This window comes from Sminthopsis crassicaudata, chromosome 2 (assembly GCF_048593235.1).
Source record: "Sminthopsis crassicaudata isolate SCR6 chromosome 2, ASM4859323v1, whole genome shotgun sequence".
In the NCBI taxonomy this organism is placed as follows: domain Eukaryota; kingdom Metazoa; phylum Chordata; class Mammalia; order Dasyuromorphia; family Dasyuridae; genus Sminthopsis; species Sminthopsis crassicaudata.
The window spans coordinates 513172911-513195510 of NC_133618.1; the positions used below are offsets into that span (position 1 = coordinate 513172911).

At 35.7% G+C, this 22600-nt stretch overlaps 1 protein-coding gene and 1 long non-coding RNA gene across 2 annotated transcripts in view; one reads left to right on the forward strand and one right to left on the reverse strand.

Moving 5' to 3' along the window:
• LOC141553674 (uncharacterized) overlaps positions 1-22600 on the reverse strand; it is a 51699-nt gene that overhangs the window by 917 nt on the left and 28182 nt on the right. Inside the window, exon 2 of the long non-coding RNA XR_012485577.1 lies at positions 5258-5320. This is a non-coding gene — a long non-coding RNA (uncharacterized LOC141553674). The remainder of the gene's footprint in view (positions 1-5257; positions 5321-22600) is intronic.
• LOC141553673 (olfactory receptor 6E1-like) lies at positions 14682-15754 on the forward strand. The gene has a single exon (XM_074285206.1). The coding sequence runs from the start codon at positions 14759-14761 to the stop codon at positions 15692-15694; it is 936 nt and encodes a 311-aa protein (XP_074141307.1). The 5' UTR covers positions 14682-14758; the 3' UTR covers positions 15695-15754.

Consider the following 22600-nt stretch of genomic DNA (forward strand, 5'->3'; position numbering starts at 1 on the left):
GTCCAAAAATAACCCCAGGACAGGGGCATTTTAGAGATGAGTATCCAATAGCCTCAGCAGCAGCTTAGCAATGAAGCACATTTTAGCTGAAGGCCCCTGGACAGCCCTAGAACAGGGTGGCAGACAAGCAGAAAATACTTAACAGAGAACATAAAAGCCCAGGAGAGTGTATCTCACTGAAAAGAAGTAGCAGCAAGATGTCATCATCAGAAGGTACTGGAGGCTCCTCAGCATAAACCTGAGCTGCCCCAACTACAAATCTTCCCAAGCCATGAGTGTTCCCTCTCTGTACGACACTCTTCATTTTCCTTGGCCATCTATGTTTTCTGAATATTTCACAATTAAATCTAAATCTTTGTTTAGAGTCTTTAAAAAAAAAACCTCTTTTTATCTTTCCTTTTCCTGAAGATTCATCTCTCAGCAAAATGAGAAAATTCTTTTGAACCTGTATCCATTCTCCATCAGCATCTCTTCTTGGCTTCCTCTTCAGGAAACATCATGCCCCGCCTCCATAGCAAGATAAGCTGATCATCTGAAATATCATCCCCATGAAGAATGACTCAGGTGTGGATACCTTCAGTTGCCTCCCTTCTGATTGGGAAACTAGAGAGTAGAGCACTAAACTCCTCTCAAAACCTTCTTTTACAGAGGGCTCACAAAATCCCAGGTGACTCCATTCTTTACCAGCTGCTCTGCTTGGTCCCCCTCTAGAGAAAAAAAAATGGCTCAGCATCAGATACCCCCCTTTGGGGCATCCCTCACTTTTTTGTTTCCTTCTGTGTTTCCTTCTGTGTTGTCTTCCTCCATCAGATTGTAGCTCCCCCAAGGCAAGAACTGTCTCTTTTTCTTACTTGTATCCTCAGTGGTTATCACACTGCCAGTACCATAGTAGGCACTTTACATTTATTGAATTTCATTTCCACAATGCCAAACACAGTCCCAGTAAACAGGGATTGGGTAGCACTTCTAAAGCAGCAAATCTTTACCTTACTCCCTTATCATATTCCCCCACACCCCAGCAGCTAAAACTGCCATACTCCCAATATTAAAAATTCTAGTTATCCCTCAAATAGTAACTTCTATAATTGGGCAAAACATTGAAGTTTCTTTGTATTTACTTATTTTGTGTGTCAAGTGAGAGTGGGAGATGACCTCTAAGTCTCTTTCAATCTTGACTTCTGCTCATAAGGGACAAGATTGTAGTAAATAACAAATAGCAGGTTAAGCAATTTAGACTTTGGAGGTCTTTGGAAACAGGGATTGTTTGTCTTTGTAATCCCAGAACCTTCCATAAAGCTCAGCAAATGGTAAACATTTAGTAAATACTTGTTGAACTTAACTTACTCTATAGATAAGAATTAGACAATAAATGTTTTTTTGAGTAAGTTTGCGGTATAGTCAAGAGGTAAAAGTAAGGACAGGTTTAATCAATTATGTAATGAAGATAAAAGGTACTACTTTGTAATGAAGATAAAAGGTACAGAATGTGGGTTTTAAACTAATCAAACTTCCAACTCTGAAGCCTGTTTTCCTAAAATCTGTTGAGTTTACCAAAGAAGAGTGGAAAGATAATCTAGCTTCCTAGGCTAGAGAAAAACAGTCTAAAGAGAGGCCCAAATGGTAACTAGTCTACAAGGAGTTCCTGGAATTTCAGGAGCATCTAGACTTATTACCGTACCACCTTTTCATTAAGAAGAGACCCAACAAAGACTTGGAAGATTTTACACAGTGGGAATTAGCTATGTATTCTCCCCCATTAGTGATGATATTGTAGAAGGATTATTTCAAGGATAGATCGAACTTAATCATCTTCAAGATTCTGTGATTATTAGGCAGCAAACTTCTGAGGGATGCAAGAATCAACAGAACAGTCCTTTCTGACAGGCTACCCACCATATACATGCACATTATGAGGGAGAAATTCAACTAGAATTTTAAAACAAAAACCATTCTGTGGAATGAATGTAATGATAAGAATTGAGATAAGCCAAGTCAATTTGTTTTGATCAAGTATTCTTGCAGTAAACGTAGCTTACCCTTTGGAGGGGGTAGGGTACAAAACGAATATAAAAGATTAGATGCCAAAGGAAGCAAATACCAGCTAGAAGGAGCAAACTTGAGAGATAGAGGTTCAAAGAAGTGGTCACATAAAAGGGACTGTGAGGGCAACTCTGGTTAAAACTATCCCCAGAGTGCAATAGGGCATTTTTTCTGGTGGCTCATAGATTAATCCATACCTTTTACAACTTTTCATGGATAAGAATGATGAAGGCTCAACAGAATTCATTATCATCCAGATCCATCATTTCAGAAACTTTTATTTTATTCTATGTCAGCCTTTGTCTTTTGAGAGTTGAAAAGTCCAATATTCTTAGTCTCTTTTCATAAGGAAATTGATCCATTCCTATGACAAAGAGTCTCAAGAGAAAGTTTCCCAGTGCCACTGGCTAATTTCCCACTGGTCCTACCCAGATTATCTCATTGAAATTTCTCCTTCATTTCCCAAGTTAATATTGCAGACAACACTCTGGGGAAGGAGTACTGCAGGAGAATTGAGAGGGAAAGTCAGAGTGAGAGCACCAATACATTATTCACTTTATATTGGCAAAGGTTAATAAAAATATTTAGCATCCATTTCTAGTTTTAGCTCCTTTCCCAGTTCACTGTTGTTTCCACCTACCAACTTAACTTGAACTTTCTTTTCATTCAAGAAAGTAAGGTTCTCTTTATATGGATTCAAAATTTAATCTTGGTTTCTAGGTCAAAATCTCTATCCAATTCTAAGCTCTGGCCCCCTTTTTTCTGCTCACAGAATATCCCTGGTGTAGACATCTTCTCAGCATCAGTCTGAGACCAATGTCCAAGAAAAGCAATGTTCATCTCCCTTAATCCTTCCTCAGCTTCCCCAAAACCACTCTTCTTTAAAATCCCCTACATTGCTCACACACATCTACTACCACCACTAACCACCCCAACATATCATAAAAACATTTGCTTTTGATTACTCAGGTACTAACTGGATAGGGATACATTATAATGTGGGAGGATGTAGTTAGATACTATCAACTCATTGCTTGAATTGGAAATGTCTTTAATATATAATCATACAATAGGAAAACTAGATGCAGATGATGGAACCATCTCAGAGAGAGGGAGGGAGATGAATAATGTGGAAGGGGAAGTTAGTTTCCCAGTGAGCTAGACCTTCTGCTGCATTTTATCCATAATCTCTAGATTTCTGAGTTGGAAAAAAATACTGAAAAATGAAAGTACTTAAAAAGTCCTTTAAAAGAAACACCTTTCTATTAAGCTTTAAGACAAATATGGGGTTAAAAATAGGGTCCAGCATGAGCATAGTTTAACCATTGTGTTGTCATTTCAAAGACAATTGAATTTCAGAGATGAAAATTTAACTAAATATCTAGTCCTATCTCTTCTTTTTACAATGGAGGAAACTGAGACCCAGAGAAATGAAGTGGGCTGATCAAAAGCACAAATTAGTAGCCTTGGGCTCAGCATTCTTCCCACTACAGGATGATTTCTCTTTCCTGGAGAAGTTAGGCATGATAGTGGTTAGAGTGATGCACTTAGCATCATAAAGACATAATTTAAAATCTATACTCAGACATTTACTAGCTATGTGACCCTAGAAAAGTCACTTCATCTCTACCTTGGGTTTCTCAACTGTAAAACAGGGATAATAATAGCATCTGTCTTTCATGGTTGTTGGGAGAATCAACCCAAGTTGTAAAATTCTTAGCACAGTGCATGACACTTAATTAGTATGTGTTCTCTTGTGCAGATTTCCTAATTCTAAAGTGAGATTGGTGAGGTTTATTCTGTAGACATTTCCAAGAATGTTTGCTAAAGTTGAAAGAGAAGACTTGAAGCACCTGGTTTTGATTCTCTCTTTGCCCAGCTACATACCAAGACCATATTTCTAACGTGGCTAAAAGATTATTTTAAAAAAATAAATAAATAAAACTAACAAAATCAAAAAAGTTTTAGCTTGAACTGATAAGAAGAAGGGGGAGAAATCAAATGACCAAAATAAAATATGACCAAGGTAAAAAAACATAAAAATAAAGAAATAAAAACATCAGAACTAAATGTACACTATTATATACCAGAATGATTTTCTGCCAGTGATGAGCCTGTTTGCTCTTCATGTTCATTTCCATAGAAAATTCCTTCTTTTCACCTATCCCTAACCTCCAGTGGCTACAAAGTAAGAAACAAAGACAATCTCAAAGCTCCATGCAATGATGGAATTAGAATTACAAAAGTCCCTCAAAGAAAGAAAAAGAATTTATGACATGGCATGATGCTGTGACAAAGAAAGCTGAGAGAAGGATTTTAGAGATAATTTGCACTCTATTTTGAAGTGACATAAGGTACATTTATACAATGATCACTGTTCACATGAGAAGATGCTTTGCTGAAAAACAAATTTAGTGAGAATTAGGAATGTCAGTACAATAAAAGGGAACACATCCTTGATTCCATTTAGGATCTACAGATAATGGAATAGACCTCTAGGGCTGGCAAAGAGAACCACATGTCTCTTGCAACCCCATGAAAAGCACTGTCAATATTTCCAGGAGCTGAACAAACCCAGAAGGGAACTGAGCATCTGCTTAGTGACACGTGGGAGTAACCTGTGTTTTATACACATTTTGAGAGAGATAAGGAACAGCACAAAAGCTTCATCCTAGTTAGGAAATTCTGACTTGTAGTCCACCATCTGCTTTTTGGATTTTTTAAAAATTTGCCCCTGCAGTCTGATACTGCTTAGCGTGAGGACTCTGAAAATGCTGTGGACTCTCTTGGGAAGCTTCCTGGGTCTACTTTGTCAAGGTTATTTAACCCTCTGTTTACAGTTAACTATCACTCAAATTCTCAACTGTTCCATGTTTTAGTTAAGCCCTTGAGCATCCTAAAATATAGGGAGAAAAATCACATTCCCATTCCATTCAGACCCAAATGGAGAAAGGCTACCCAGGATATCATAACTTCCCAATCTGACTCCTCCTAGAAAAGTATATAACAATGGATAGAGTACTGGAAATGGAGTCAGGAAAACCTGAACTGAAATCTACCTTCAGATACTTAGCTGAGGGACTTCTGGGGAAATCTCTTAACCTCTGTTTGCCTCAGTTTTCTCATCTGTAGAATGGGGATAATAATAGCATCTACCTTCCAGAGTTGTTTTGAGGATCAAATGAGATAACATTTGTAAAGCAAGAATCATAATTACCTGGTATATAATAGGCACTTAAATGCTTGTTTCCTTCCCTTTCCACTCCACACTCACATGATCCTATAAAGAGAAAACACTACATTTAAACTAAAGGAAGTGATCCAAGTTGTTCTTTCAATGACTATAAAATTGAAAAATAAGATGTATCTAGATACAGATTTTCCTCCCCTTCAGTCAAACTTCCAAGAAGAGGGGAAGATACTAAGGATCTATAAGACAGTAAATTTCTGCTATACATTCAGGTGGGCTCTCAAAATGTTATCCCTTCATAGCTTTATTTTTGTGATTATTTTTTCCTCTGAGATACACAGGAGAAACTTGGTCATCAAGTGGCCCTTAGCCTACATGCTAGGCTCATGCATAGTGCTCATAAATATGAGACTTTATTGTTATTATATAAGGCTCTTGTCATAGGCCATTACCTAGCTTGCCTTTTTCAACAAAGTTCTATTATACTGACTTCTTTTCAGTTTGTGTTTCATTACAAACCCAAAGATGTCCCTTCCTTAATCATAAAAAGCAGATCTTTGTCACTGTATTTTAGTCTCTCCTCCTGAAGTTTCCCAACCATAATTTAAATTTAATGAATCTCATTCTATGAACTTCATCACTTCTAGATGTCAGGTGGATAGCACAGTATATAGAGTGTCAGGCAGCCCTTGATTAACAAATGTGACCTTAACCAGTAACTATTTATGGGATCATAGATACGTCCCTTCAGCTCTGTCTGTCTCAATTTCCTCAACTGAAAAATAGGGGAAATACTAGCACCTAGCTCCCTGAAAGTGCTAGGAGAATCAAAGGAGAAAATAATTATGAAGTACATAGCATACGATTTGGTACATAGTAGGTGGTTAATATGTATATGTTTTCTTCCTTCCACAGTTTATACAATCACTGTTCCAATCAAAAAGCTAGATATCCTTCCCAGACACTTAGCCATATACTTTAATTTAATGATTAAGGTTGCCTGATGGTTCTTTTTGCATGGTTCTACTGCTAAACGTTTCTATCTAACTGAAAACCTATCCCACTTTCAGCACCAGCTCCCCCAGCTCTGACAGGTGAGATTTTTGTCTTTTGCCAGGGTCCAGGCCTTCATGTAATTCATTCTTCCTACCATGTCCTTTTCTATGTACCTTCCACTATCCCTTTTCAGAACCCTATGCTGCCTTCCCTCATTAGAATATAAACTTCTTGAAGGCAGGAATTTTCTTGCTTGTCTTTAAATCTCCATTATTTAGCAAAGTGCTTGGCACAAAATACATGACTAACAAATGCTCTAGCTATAAGTTTATCACAACAGGTCCACCATCTAGATCATTTATGACACACAAACCAAAACTGGGCTCTAAAAATTGTTGAAAACTAGTCTTTACTTATATTTTCTGAAGTTGATATTGAACCAGCATGCTGTTGGTGTTAATAATGTTCATTATTTCTCTAATGTTTGAGTTTTAGTCACTATTCATAAAATTCATATTATACAATGTCTGCTCTAATTATATTACAGTATTAAAATATGTAATTTCTGCTAACTAAATATTTCAAATATATAATTCTGAATCACTCAATCAAGTATCAACCATTAATATCTATCATTTGCTTTTGCCATGTTTTTCTTCCTTAGTTTTATTTATTTTTCACAAAAGTTGTATTTTTTCACTTCTTCATTTTATTTTCTTCTTCAAAAAAATACAAGCCTTAGAGCAAATTATTGGACAGAAATATTAGATGCTGTATTCCTTCTCAAGTTCTAGATCAATATTCTACAAAATATGGGTTTGGAGGATAAAAAATTTTTTGTGAAAAAAGATGATACTTAGGTTATAAGGGAATATGGGGAGAAAAAAAGATGAGCAAAGGAAATGCAGAAAGAATGAGCCTGATTTGGCTAGGAAGTTAGAATAGATGAAATGACTGACAAAAAAGAGAGTTTGCCCATATAATCATGAGTCAAAAGCTATTGTTAAGCTAGAGTCCCTAGAGATTATTAAACTGTAATTCTAAGGTCTATAGAATTCCTAATATATGTTATAGACTTGTAAAAACCTTTTTCTACTCAACTCTTTTGTCCAACATGTTACCTATTCTATCCAGCTTTTTATACATATTATCTACACCTTTAATCAAATAATTTATTAAATATTTAATAGCATAAGGTGAAGGACAGATCCCCAAGGACATTTCTCTAGAAATCTGCCTCACATTAACATTATATTAATATTCCAAATTCTGCAACAGGACAATGGATCCAAGAGCAATATTCACTTTCAAGTTTCATTTTTCAAAGAGAATGATTAGTATTTATGTAGTCTGTGGAAGGAGGAGAATAGGGTAAGGACTTTTCCTCGTTTCTTAGTAAACAAAATTTGTCTTTGATATAAATCTGTTCCCCTTTCAATATCCCTTTTCTGTTTTCTCTTATCCTCTTAATAATTTGTTAGCAAAGGTTTAGATAGTGTGATTAATTATAGCAATTTATTTTGTGCCTAATAAAATCCAAAATGTGTTGTCTTTGGAGTAAAAACATATTGATCCAAATCCTGGTTCTGCCACTTTTACTTTTGTGAAATTGAAGAAGTTATTTTACTTCTTTAGGTTTCAGGTTCTTCATTTATATCAGGTTGGACTGGATAACCCTTCTAGCTCTAATTTTATGTTACTATCAATTTTATTCAAATCTTGATCATATGTGCCTATTATAGAAAAAAATTATAGTTTTCCATAGTTTCATGACTTCAGTTACATAGTTGGAGGTGTTTTTAGAAGTATATTTTCAGACTAAATTCTAATTTAACTATAGATGTCATTTGCCTAGAAATAGATATAAAGAGATATATAGCTATATCTGAGGGCTTTTGATTCTGAGATAAAATTTTACTATTACTTTTAAACCTTCTATTTAAATTTATCCCTTTAAACTCTAACATTTTATGAGTCCTGTTTTAAGAAAAACTGATATGCAAAAATCTAAACATACAAAATAATTAAAAGGAAATTGTTAACACACAAGGAAATATGCTTAGAAAGAGAAAAAAGTATTGGCAAAAATAGATCAATTTCTTAGAGTAATTAAAGTTTATCAAAAGTAATTCTTTTTTTTCTCTCTTGTTTTTTTCCTTTTCTGATTTTTCTCTAACAACATATTCAGAAAGAAATTTTTATTTAACAATTAATGTACATGTTTAACCAGAAAAAAATTTTTTTAAAAAAGTCATTCTATTTCTTGGCAAGCAAAAAGAAAGTTTTAGTTCCAGTGCTGGAAAAGGTAACAACCAAGTGGGTTGTAATTAAGCTTAGTCCTTATTAAAATACTGTTATAATGAATCTTTAGGGAACTCAGCCCCATTAACTCAGAGGAAAGAGCAGATCCCTCAGTGGGTCCATATTTTAGGGTTGTATATATCTCTATCTCCATGAAAATAAAGCAGCATCCTAAATACTGTAGGATTTGTTTCCACAGTGATACCCATAGTCTATTTCATCAAAGTCTTATGTACAAGGTTCTTTGTGGTCACATTGTCCTGAGATATAATAAAAAAAAAACCTTTTAACAACAGACCATTTGGGCTGAATTGGTGATGAGCTAAATGAGCCACCACCAGCAAAAGTTGCCCTGTTAGTTGCCCTGTTAGTCTAAGATGGGAGGATGATTTTCAATCTGTGATAAACAATTTTGCTTCTTTATCCATTTCCTCGCCACCCTCCAAGGCAGTATAGAAATGTATATCATAGCAAAGATCAATTTATGATGCCATGATGCTAGAAGAACAAGAGGTTCCCAAAAGGAAGCAAAGGGTTTTGGGATCTGATGCTATACTGAGAGAGACTGAGAAGAATGGTCAAGAGAAAGTGCTTTCTCTCTCATTAAGAGGGAGGTGAAGAAAGGATTTATAATAGCCAAGAAAAAGGTGTTTCTGGGAAACACTGAACTTCCTGAGAAAAAAGGCAGCCCAGTCAAGAAAAGAGAGTTCATTTGACTGTTTGAGATGTGCAAATCACGTGCTGTTCCCTGGAGCCAGTGGTGAGAATCAGATGTATCCTGCCACTTTGTGAGTAGCTTTATCACTATTGCCAGAAGTGCAGCTGACCCACAGGAGAATTTAGATATTTGCCCAGTGACTTGTGACCTAATTTACATAGTAGACCCTTTTATGAGGAGATAGTGACTGGGGTAGCAGTTGCATGGGGGTTCCTGGTAGATGCCTTTATAGTCACCAGTTTTTTAGCTGTTTACACACAAAATTTAATATGACATAGATTGGTCATTCTAGAAAAAAAGTAATGATGGATAGCCAAAAGGAAGGAAAACACATCATTGAAATTCATCTTGTCTGGCTTGTCAGGGTTGTCTGACCCCAATGGACCATGCTACTGTGTCACTGAAATAAAGTCAAAGGTCCTGACTGCCTCAAGTTAAGCTTTGAATGAAATCCTCTAGGAGATTTATACAGGATAAAATCACATTCCCTTCATGTATAAAATTATCACAGAATGTCAGAGTTGAAAGGGTCCTCTGAGTCTGTCCAATCCAACCTTTACCTGACCAAAAATTCCCTCATCAACATTTCACTAAAGAAACATCCCACCTTGGTGGGGAGGGGGCTCTAAAAGCAACCATTCTATTTTTGGATACCTCTAATCATTAAAGGCAGCTAGGACAGAATATGGGACTAGGAATGAAGATGTCCATTTTTTCCCATTTGTAAAATTAATTGGAGAAGGAAATAGCAAACCACTCCAATATCTTTGCCAGGAAAACCCCAAATGGGGTCACAGTCAAACACAACTGAATAGCAACAACATTCATTAGGAAGCTTCACTTTACAAATCGTCTTGATGCAGTTTCAACCCATGATACCTATTTCTGCCTCTGGGGCCCAAAAGAACAAGTTTAATCCCTCCCCTGGATGATGGTACTTAAAATACTTGGAGGCAGCCACTATATCCTCACTGTCTCTTCAACTGTGGAAAAAAACATCCCTAGTTTCTTCAACTTCTCTTCATGTAGCATGATCACAAGGCCCTACCTAAACCATTCTTGTTGCCTTCCGATTTAATAGCATCTTTACAAAGGATTATCCAGAACTGGACATAATACCACAGAGTTGGTCTGAATAGGAAAAGGTAAAGAAAAACTACCATATTCCCATTCTAGACGTTATGTTTCCTCTCTTTATGAAGTCTAAAATTGAACTAGCTTTGGGGACTACTCTTTCACTCATAACTCATATTAAGCTCGCAGCCCACTAAAACCCCTAGATCTTTTTCAGACAAATTGCTATCTAGCCAAGTACTTTTACTTACATCACCTACTTGCATCTAATATAAGACTTTATATTTATCCATATTAAATACCCACTTATAAGGTTTAGCCAACCTTTTACCAGCTGAAGAAATGAAGACTGGCATTTACATTACTTTAAGACTTACAAAGCACTTTATATACATCATCTTATTGGTTTCTCACAAAAGTCTTGTAAGTAACCATCTCTTCTGCATGTATTGTCTGCACATATAAGCAGAACTTCTCTTACTTTACCCAAAGCTTTGATAAAAATTTTAAAATGCATGCAGCTGGCTCATAACTCTGCATGATTCCATTCATACAGAGACTAATCTTTAGGTCTAACCATTAAACCAGCTCTAACCTATCAGCAAACATCTTTCTTATCTTATCCACAAGAAGAGCCCAACAGATTCTGTCAAATGCTTTGCTAAAATCTAGGTTGACTCTATCTATAGGATTTCCTTAATCTACTAATCTATTAACTCTTTCAAATAGTACTGTATAAACCCAGGATATAAACACAGGATAGGACTTAGCCTGAGGCATCATAATAAGACTACCTAGGACATCATAGCAATGATTTTCAAATACTCTCACACAACTCTCAAAAAAAAAAAAAAACCTACTCTTAGAACGAGAAAGATAATTTTGCTGGAACAACTACAAAATGAGAACTCAGACTCTCCTCACATAAAGAAGGTGAAGAAATGAAGAATTCATTAAAGGGTAAATCTCTGTTTTCTACCTAGGTGGTCTGTTATAAATTATTCCACTCTGGTTTAGATATTGCACATTCAATTCCCAAGAAATACAGGAAGGATCATTCTGATTATTAATTGGTACTCAGTATATTTTCTGAAATAATGTGCTTCATACTCTTCCTAGAATGGATCACTCTCTCTCTTGTCTTTTTTCACAACAGTTTGACATAGTTGATTCTTTTCAGCTTCTGTTCTATCACAAAGCCTATTATTTTTTTTTTCTGCCTAAATCACATGAAACCAACTTTCCCCTTTCTTATTCCTGAGCATCTCTTGAATTGGCCTATCAGACTCTTAATCCTAATGAATCTGATTTTATGATTCACAATTTCTCTAGATTATCCTAGTCACTCTGAATTCTGTTCCTGTTCTATAGAAAGGTCTACAAACCTTAGCCAGTATTGTACTTGATGAAAAAGTTATGTTGTTGATTATGACTTCCACATTTAATTCAATAAACATTTATTAAGTATCTCCTGTATGCAGAGTACTGTGCTAGATACTGGGAACATAAACACAGGAAGAAACAGTCCTTGATCCCAAGTATCTTACCCTCTACTAAGGGGACACAACAGGTATAGAAATAAGCACAGTATAAGAAAAATTGAGAGAAAGAGAGTATTAACAACTAGGAGACCTGAGTTCCCAAAGGAGGTAGCTCCTGAAATGAACTTTAAAAGTAAATGGATAGTTAAGTGGCTCCGTGAATAGAGCTGAAGTCAGGAGGACATGAATTCAAATCCAGATTTAGACATTTATTACTTGTGACCCTGGACAAGTCATTTAACTCCCATTGCCTTTAAAAAAAAAAAAAAGTAAATTGGAGTTCTGATAGGCAAAGTTAATTAGCAAGTGCATTCAAGATATGAGAACTGATGAGATAATTCATAGAAGTGGGAGATAAAGTATCAATATCAGGATTGGCTAGTAGTCCAATTTAACTGGAATGTAGTAAATGGCAGGAGATACAATAAAGGATAAGAGATAGGTAACAGAGGGCCTAGAGTACTGAAGACTATAGGTAAGGAAGAACCACTGAATGTTTTTAAGTAGGTGAGTAACATGGGCAAACCTGTGCTTTAGAAAGATTACTTTAACAATTGTGTAGAGTATCAATTGGAAAAGGGAGAGAATAGGAAGAATACAAATTAAGAGTCAGTTCCAATAGTCTCTAGGAGAGAAGTGACAAAGGTTGGAATTGGAATAATAGGCTTAGAAATAGAGAGAAGGGAACAGATGTATAATATCCAAATGAATTGGAAACAGATTAAATATGATGGGTAAGGAATGACAATAGTCAGTGATTGAGATAATAAAGTTGCCTTCATCAGAATTAATGGATTTTAGAGTAACGGCAATTTCAAGAGTTAGATTTTAAAAAGTTTTATTTTTAACAGATTCAGTTTGAAATGACCGTTACTAATTTGGCAGTTGGTAACTAGAGTTGAGGAGAAAAGTTAGAGGTGTATACCTCAATGGATCTTTATGTTCATCACTATGGGTACTCTCTCTAAATGGTAGAGATTGCAACACATTCATCCAAGTTCAGTGCTTACAGTTTTAGTTTATTTAGTTTATTTATGAAAAATACCCCATAGAAGGTATCAACCAGAATTTGATTCAAAACATCTCTTTGCGTACTAAAAGTCTTCCAAAGTTGAAATTGAACAAAACTTTGAATATCATTCTTCTCTTACTAATATTCAACTCATAATATCCATTGAGTACAAAATAGTGAACATCATACATAAAGTACATGATTTCCAATCTCTATAATATATGGAACACTGAGCACATGTATTCCTCAGAAATATGTCATCCAAAATGTCATTCTTGCTTTTGTTTTATTTACTTCTTATAAGGGCTGCTTTTTTGCTTGCTTTTTAATTTTTATATTGTTAATAATAAAATATAAAAAGGAAAAATTTTTAAATGAGGAAGGTTTTAAAATAACTTATTTTATAAATCCTTATTTTCTCTCCTTCCTACTGCATTCCCATTAAACAATTTTTAGAATTAAAATCTTTTTAATAATTATAAATAGCTCATATACAACAAATTCCTCCATTGGTTCTGTACAACAATGAACCTCATCCTACATTTTAAATCCATCATTTCTCTGGCAGGAGATAAGTGGCATATTGCGCTTTTATTCCTCTGAACAAATGTTTTATCATTGCAGTGACAACATTCTAAATTCTTGCAAAGTTATTTTTCTCTATAATATTATTAGGTATAAATTGTTCTCCTGGTTTGTCTCACTCTATTCTGAAACATTCTGAATCTGCCACTACTATCGAATCTACTAATTTTGATGAAGGCACTTTTTTCACAACAGTTTGACTTGGTCGATTCTTTTCAGCTTTTCAGAACATCATTGTCTCAATCATTAATGTTGAAGCTACCTTTGACTATTTTATATTCCTTACCCTTTATTTCTAATCCATTTCCATTTCATCTGGATATTATACATCCATTCCTTCTCTCTACTTCTATGCCTAGTATCCTAGTTCAGAGTTTTGTCACTTCTCTCCTAGAAATAATTGGAACTGACTCTTAATTTGTATTCTTCCTATTCTCTTCCTTTTCCAACTGATACTCTACACAAGTGCTAAAGTCATCTTTCTAAGGCACTGGTTTACCTATGTTACTCCCCTACTTAAAAACATCCAAATGTCTAAGGATATCCTAATTAAATTAAAAGAGAATCATTATCACCAAGGTAGTCAGAAAAGACAATAAATTTTTCAATCCCAACCATCCTTGAAAAAAGCTTCTATGTGGAAATGATGGAAGAGTTTCAATTGTGTCATTGTGGATAATATGTACATTGGTGAAATTATAGATCCTGAACTGCTGATGCAAAGATTCGATACTGGAAGCACAAAGAAGGAACAGCTGGAGAAATGAGTTAGGTATCTTCTTTGCTTCTGCTTTGAATGACCTGAAAGATAGAGGATTTTAGGAGAAGAAGTGCTATGATGAAATGATATCTAAGTGTCAAAGGAAATTTTTAAAAGACACTCCACAATCTGGAATAAAAGAAAGAAAAAATGTTGAAAACAGGTTTTCTTAAAAAAACAAAAAAAAAAAAAAAACCAGACTAAGTATAGAAAGAATGGATCTTACTTGGTTGGAAAGATAAAGTAGGCAAGAGTTTGATCTACAGACTCTTCAGTTAACTGAGTTATTATTCATGTTAATCCCACTTATTTCTCAATCCAAGGCAAATTCTATCATATGTCATTCATTAGCAAAGGAGCTAAGGGATGTGGATGTTGATCTAGAGATTGAAGGTATTGCTATAACATGAAAATAAAGGACTCCTTCAGCTAGAAAAACTTCCTTTATTTCCTATTCTCTCCATTTCTAAATCAATTGTAATCTTACAGTATTGCAGCTTCTTATGCTAATATTCTTCTCTCTTTTTCCCCAACAGGGAACATGGGGAACAGTACCACCATCAGTGAGATCATTCTTCTGGGACTCACAGATGCCTGTGAATTCCAAATGTTGATCTTTGTAGGGCTCTTCTTAACTTATCTTATCACACTGCTAGGGAACTTCCTCATCATTGTTGTTACCCTGATGGATCATCGCCTTTATACCCCCATGTACTACTTCCTCAGAAATTTTGCTGTTCTGGAGATCTGGTTCACTTCTGTCATTTTTCCCAAGATGCTGAACAACATCCTAACAGGGAACAAGACCATCTCCTTACTGGGATGCTTTCTGCAGAGTTTCCTTTACTTTTTCCTAGGAACCACAGAATTCCTCCTCCTAGCTGTGATGTCCTTTGATCGGTATGTGGCAATCTGTAACCCCTTGCGTTATACCACCATCATGAGTAAAAGGATCTGTGTGCAGCTGGTACTGTCCTCATGGCTGGGAGCTTTTCTTCTCATCATTGTCCCAAGTTACATTACAGTTCAGCAGCCTTTCTGTGGCCCCAATATCGTGAATCATTTTTTCTGTGACAACTTCCCACTACTAGAGCTTATATGTGCAGACACAAGTCTGGTGGAACTGATGGGCTTTGTCATAGCCAATGTAAGTCTGCTGGGTACCTTATCTGTCACTGCCTCCTGTTATGGTAACATCCTCTACACAATCCTACGCATCCCGTCAGCCAAGGAGAGGCAGAAAGCCTTTTCCACTTGTTCCTCCCACATCATTGTTGTATCCCTTTTTTATGGCAGCTGCATCTTTATGTATATCAGGACAGGTAAAAGCAGTGAAGGGGAGAACCTGAATAAGGTGGTGGCCATTCTCAACACTGTAGTGACCCCCATGCTCAACCCTTTCATCTACACTCTGAGGAACAAACAGGTGAAATTGGTGATTAGAGAAAAAGTGAGCAAGTGGATCTCCCCTGCCTAAGCTTTAGAGCAGAGAGAGTTCCCCATAGGAGGTAAATATTCTTGAAGTTCCCTGGAAATATTATTCTAGAGGTCTCCCTCATTATTCACCCAGAATTTTTCCCTTGATCTCTCCTTTTGCCAACAAACTCTCTACCCTCATCTCAATACATTGTTCCCATCCCTCCAAACAGAACTAAAACCACAGTTCTCTATTGCCCTACTCTCATCATAGGAACCTGATTATTGTTCAGTTCTTCGAGTTAAGCAGGCAGAGAACCCAGAGAGGTCAACTCCCCTCTGGTGACAGGTCTTTTCTGATATCCATCCTGCATGGATGTTTCTATCATTTATAGTTCACCATTCATTCACAATAAATCCAGCTGGGATAACATCTGCCTAAATTGATAACAATTATCATCACCCAAAGTCCTTTTATTGTTCCTTGCTTAAAATGTTATATAAAGCTATTCAAAAATATATAACCTCTGGGAGTATATTATCTAAAGTATGCAACTTTAATATGGATTAATATGTTAAAGTCATAGCAAAAGTAAACGAACATTTAGAAATCCAGATTATATGATTCATTTATCTATAAATTGAAACCAATAGTTAGTATATACAAATCAGATCATTTGGAAACAGGATGGATCACAATCTCATTTGTACCTGGTTCAGGTTCATATAAAATCCTATCAGATGCATCACAAAATCTTAAACATGCGGTTCACTGGGAAAGAAACCTTATCCAGAGTCATTTGAATGAAGGAAGAAGACATGATGACCCACACAGAAAGATAATTTTGATATTATATTGTTGACATAGAAGACAAGGCTCTGTCACAGGGAAAGTATAAAGGAAGGTGGTGCAGTGGATAGAGTGCTAAGTGTGAAATCAGTTAAGACTCCTCTTTCTGAGTTCAGATCTGGCCTCAGACACTTACTAGCTATGTGACACTGGGCAAAGTCATTTAATCCTGTTTGCCTCCGTTTCTCATCTATAAACTGACCTGGAGAAAGAAATAGCATCTTTGCCAAGAAAACCCCAAATAGGGTCAGAAGGAATTAAATAGGACTAAAACAACTGAACAACAACAACAATCTAATGGAAAAGTTGATAAGCAAACAAACATGTACAAGGAAGCAATAAATAGGAAATAATCGACAGAGGGAAGGTACTAGAATCAAGAGAGATTAGGAAAAGTTTCCTCTTGAATATGGGATTTTAGTTGGACTAGGTTCTAGTGTCACTGAATCAAGGAGTATGTGGCTGAAATTTAAGACTAGAAAGGTAGAAAAGAACCAGGTAAGAAAGGGATTTGAAGCCAAACAGGATTCAGGGGACAATTGGAGCCACAAGGGGTTTATTGAGTAGGGTGGATGACTTGCTCAGATCTGAACTTTAAGAAAAACATTTTGGTAACTGAATGGAGGATGAATTGGAGTGGGGAGATTTGAGGCAAGGAAACCAGCCAGCAGACTATTGCAATAATCAGGTAAGAATTGATAGGGGACTGCTAGATGGCTTAGTGGTTAGAGTGTTGGATCTGCAGTCAGGAAGAGTCAACTTCCTAAATTTTAATCTGGCTTCAGACACCTCCTAGCTGTGTAACCCCGGGCAAGTCATTTAAAACTATTTGTCTCGGTTTCTTTATCTGTAAAATGAACTGGAGAAGAAAAGGGCAAACTAGAGGAAAAAAAAAAAGATACTTGTCAGTATCTTTGCCAAGAAAACCTCAAATTGGAGTTAACAAATTACAAATAAAGTGATAAAAAGCAAAAGTGGTAGCAATGGCCAAGAAGAAGAATGATAAATTAAAAATGTAAAAAATGTAGAAATGAAATGACTTGGCATATGATTAGATATGTGAGGTAGAAAGAGAGCAAGGTACTGACTTGAGGGAATGGGAAGATAGTGTTATTCTCCAAAATAATAAGAAAGTTAGATGGATGGGAGGATATAAGGAGAGAGATTATGGGAAGGAGGTGAGTCTGGGTAAGTTTGCTAAAGGTTTTTTAAGCAAACATGAGTTTCTGAAACAGTGCATAAATAGGAAGATATCATAAAATCCTAAACATGTGAATGGTATAGTCAAAGTGAAGACTAGGAAAACAACCTTCATTATGATTTAAGAATAAATCATTCGGGGGCAGTGGATAGAGCACCAGCCTTGAATTCTGGAGGACCCGAGTTTGAATCTGGTCTCAGACACTTAACACTTCCTAGCTGTGAGACCCTAGGCAAGTCACTTACCCCCAGCCTCAGGGAAAAAAAAGAATAGATCATTCACTGATAGGGACAGGAGGTAAGCAGACAAGACAAGGCTAGACAAGAGATTGCTGCGTCCTGAAGAAAACTAAAGATGTGATCTGAAAGAAAGGTACAAATATGAGACATCAGATAAGATAATCAGATAATAGGCAGATAGAAAAACAGATAGAAAAAGGTATAGATATATGACTGGCAGCATTATCAAATACCCATGTCCATCATTTATTGCTGGCTTGTTTCACACTCTTAAGTGAATAAACTGAAATAAATAGAAAATATCAAAAGGACCTGGGAAGGGGACACAGATAAGCAGAACAACATTGACACTACATATATACATATATATGCACACACACACACACACACACACACGCATATATATCTCATATCTGGACCTATAAAATGAGCTGGAGAAGGAAATGGCAACCCATTCCAATATATTTGCCATGAAAACACCAAATGGAGTCACGAAGATTCAGATAGAATCAAAATAACTGAATAACAACAACAAAACACTTATTAAGTGCCTACTCTACATTAGGCATTATAATAAAAATATAAAAAAGATAAAAGTTCTGTTTTGTGTATGTATGTATATATATATATGTTTGTATATATTATATATGTATATATACATAAACATGTATATATATATACATACATCTATTTATATATATGTAAATAAAATAATATTAATAGATTCACAGGTTCATGCACAGCTCTTTTTTCCTGACCTTCTTTATATATGGAAATGTTTATGTCTATTAATCATATTCTAGTTCATAATAAAAAAAATTTAAGACAATGCCTACAGATCTCCACAGTTGGCTATCAGACTAGCTGATTATGTCTCTAAATCCTAAAATGTTGAATCAGCTCCTGAGAATGAATTTAAACAATTGAAAACTTTAACCCTATTTAGCGGAGAACCAACACAGAGTGATTTCAGGAGAGACATGGAGGAACAGACAAAGCTATTTGTAGGGCAATACCATCACCTAATATATTGTTTAATTAAATATCATTTGCTTTGAATTGGTATGTCCTGGGGTTGGTTTGGCAGAAGAAATGTCCATAGATGTTTGTCATTTGTGGTTTTGAATAACTACTGATCCAAAGGATTTCGTGAAATTCAGATAGCTTTCAGAAGGTCCTTAATTGAAGAAGATCCCAGAATACACTTCCAATTCAACATTTCCTAAACTAATCTACCTCCTCGAGTTCCTCATTTTTACCAATGACAACATTATTCTCTAGATAACCCAGGCTCAAGATCCAGAGGTCATCTTTCAACACCTCCTTTTCCCAGACGTTCTTATTTGTCATCAGGTTCCCTCAATAGCTTCCTTCACAATAACATTCAGATACAACCTGGTCCCAACATGCCCACTTTTGCCATGAAATCTATTAACATTAGCATAACTCCTAAAATAACGTCCTTACTTTTCATCTCCCTTCCTCCAAACCTTCCTGCACAATATTGCCAGCTTAATCTTTCTAAAATATTGCTTTCCACAGAGACTGGCAGTGATTTGAATCCCATCCAACCTACACAGACAACTTATACAGACTATAAGGCAGTCTGTATGTGAGAGAGATTGAGAAGCAATCTTCAGTGCCACAGAGCAACAAGGCCACAGTGATATGTGAAAGTTCTAAGTTCTCATCCTCATATATTAAGATTTTGTAGTTCCACTAGTCATTTCTGTCTAGCCCTAAAGGAATGATGAGAGTGAAGACTAGAGAAATATAACATTGGAAGAAAGATGGAACAAATTATTTGACTGAGAATGTGCTTCTTCAAAGTTCTACCAGAGAACTGACTTCTGACATAGGTTTATCTGATTGTATGATTAAGGCAATTGACAATGAGGAATGAATGACTTAATGCGTTGGAAGAGACCTTACAGATTATCTTAACACAATTATTAAAGCTCTGGGCCTAGAGTCAGAATTCAAATCTGGCCTAAAATATTTGCTGGCTATAAGACACTGAGCAAGTCATCTAATCTCTGTTTACCTTGAGTTCCTCATCTGTAAAATGTGGATAATAATAATGTGGTAGAGACATGTAGGGGTGAATTGGAGGAGAGTTTAAAAGTGGGGAAACAAATTATAAAGCCATTATTCAACTGCATATGTAAGATGATCAAGTTCAAGAGCTAATGAGAATGGAAGAAAAAAAAAAGGAAACATCAGAGAAACAATTCAAAAAAATAATAGACAGGACTAGGTAACAGCAATGGGTTTTAAATGTCAAAGCTAGTATTCTGATCCCAACTCCTTCTAGTATAGTCATGTTCAAGTTGGCCCAGTCTCCAAAGTATTTAATCCTTGAAAGTGCTGAATCTAGATTTTGTGCTCTGAGACAAGTAAATTGAATCCCTTGAAGGCATCTCCTATGATTTGAGTCCTGGAGTTAACTTTTCCAAAAGAATCCTTCTATTACTCCATGGCACCCTAGTCTCTGTCCAAAATCATTCTATCATGTCTCTCAACTAAACTCAAGAGCCATTCTGTAGTCTGCCTTCCATTGTGCCATCTGGGCAAAGATCTTGAAAATCAAGAGTCTCAATACAGCAGTCTTCTGCAGTAAGAAGTCTTGGAATTCTGAGATCTTAGAGCACAAAGAGAGCAACATTTCTTGTGGCCAGATGTTCTATGGGTGTGGAGTTCCTGCGTGCTGGTATCACCAAGTCTCAGAATGATTGAGTATTTGCAGGTTCATCAAACTTGTTGACTCTACTGGAGAATGGAAGAAACAGGTAGAGCAAAGGCTTTCCCTTCTCTATCCTATGAGGACAAGGAGAAAGACTTGCAATATCCCCTTGGGGAGAATGGCTTTTTCTTTCATTATTAAACAAGATATGCTGTCTAGGGTAAGATTAATTTATTTCTAATTTACATCAGATTAATTAATTTAATCTATTCTGGCAGAGATACTACTGTTAGGAGAACAAGCCAAAAACCATTATAAAAAAAGATTTGCTTTTTATTTTTAATAGTATCTAACCATTTCAAATATATGCAAAGATAGTTTTCAACATCCACCTTTGCAAAACCTTATGTTCCAAATTTTTCTCTCTCCCTCCCCTGTCTCTAAGATAACAAGCAATCCAATATAGATTAAATATGTTCAATTCTTTTAAACATATTTTCATATTCATTATGTTATACAAGAAAAATCAGATCAAAAGGGAAAAAAAACAAACAAGCAAAAAAAAAGTGAAAATACTATAATGATCCATATTCAGTCTCCACAGTTGTCTCTCTAAACTTTCCATCACAGGTCTATTGAAAAGTTGGCCTTTTATTTTGTACAATGGACATCAATGAAGATGCAATTTGGTATTCAATATGATAAGAATCATGATGAATAATGAAGTTGCTTTGACAGAATTATGTTAGATTCAGTAATATACATAATGCTATATTTGCATTCTCACATGGTACTCTATGAGTGGGGAAACTGGAATTGGAGAAGGATGGGGAGAAGTAGGGTTACAATTTTGATTCTATTTGGTAGGTCCTTATCTTTATAATCATGAGATCCTAAGTTTTAGAATTTAAAAAACCTTCGAAATCAGCTAGTCTAATACCCTTATTTTATTACTATTAAGTAATAATAGTTAACATTTCTATAGCACTTTAAGGTTTATAATGCACTGTATATATATATATCATCTCATTTGATCCTCACAACTATGCTATGAAGAAGATACCCTTCTTATTATGTGGGTTTGAAATAAATGAACTTTAAACCCTAAAGCCTGAGCAATAAGCACCTTGTAATCCAGGTTTACTGCTGGTTCCACACCAGAGTCTGCACAGGAACAGAAGCAGGGAGGAGTAGATGAGTTAGTAGATGTAGTAGTAGGTGAGTTACAATTCCTGAGATTCCAAGCATATTTCTAAGCACCTAAATCTATTATCACCATCTCATTAACTAAAGGTGAGACTAGGCCTAAATCCTTGCATAGACCTCCCTGGCTTGAATGGGCCTGTGGGTTCTGCCTCAGTAGCGATCTTAAAGTGTAGATTGGATGGTCACTTGTCAACAATGTCATAGAAGTGATTCTTTTTTCAGGTATAAATTGAATTGGACAGTCTTTGAAGTCCTTTTTATCTCTTGGGTTCTGTGGTTTTGATTCAGTCAGTGGCAGGCATCAAACACTTGTGATGCAAAAGATAAAGAGAAGAGGACCTGCTAATGAATGGCTAAAATGAACTATTCCAGGACATAGTGAAGATTCATGTTCACTCTATTCATGTACTTCAACATTTTAGAGACTATGATTTTATTCTATCTCAGATTTTGTGTTTTTGAGACTATAAAGAGTCCAATTTTTTAAACTGGCTTTTGCTTTAGAAATACTTCATCCTTGTGGGGAAAGTTTTAAGAAGAGATTCCCTAGTACCATTCCACTGGTCTGAGTCAGATCCATTATGGTTTTTCATGAAAAGTCCATGTTCCCATCTCTAAGGCTTTCCCTGTCTCAGGAACTACTCTTTTCCCACAGTGTTCTCTGAGGTATGTAGCTTAAGAAGAATAGTTACTTAGAGAACAAAAGTTACTTTGTTTAATGTATGTGTGTAGAGATCTCTGGGTTCAAACACATATAGGATATTATAGGTATTAATTGATTATTTTCC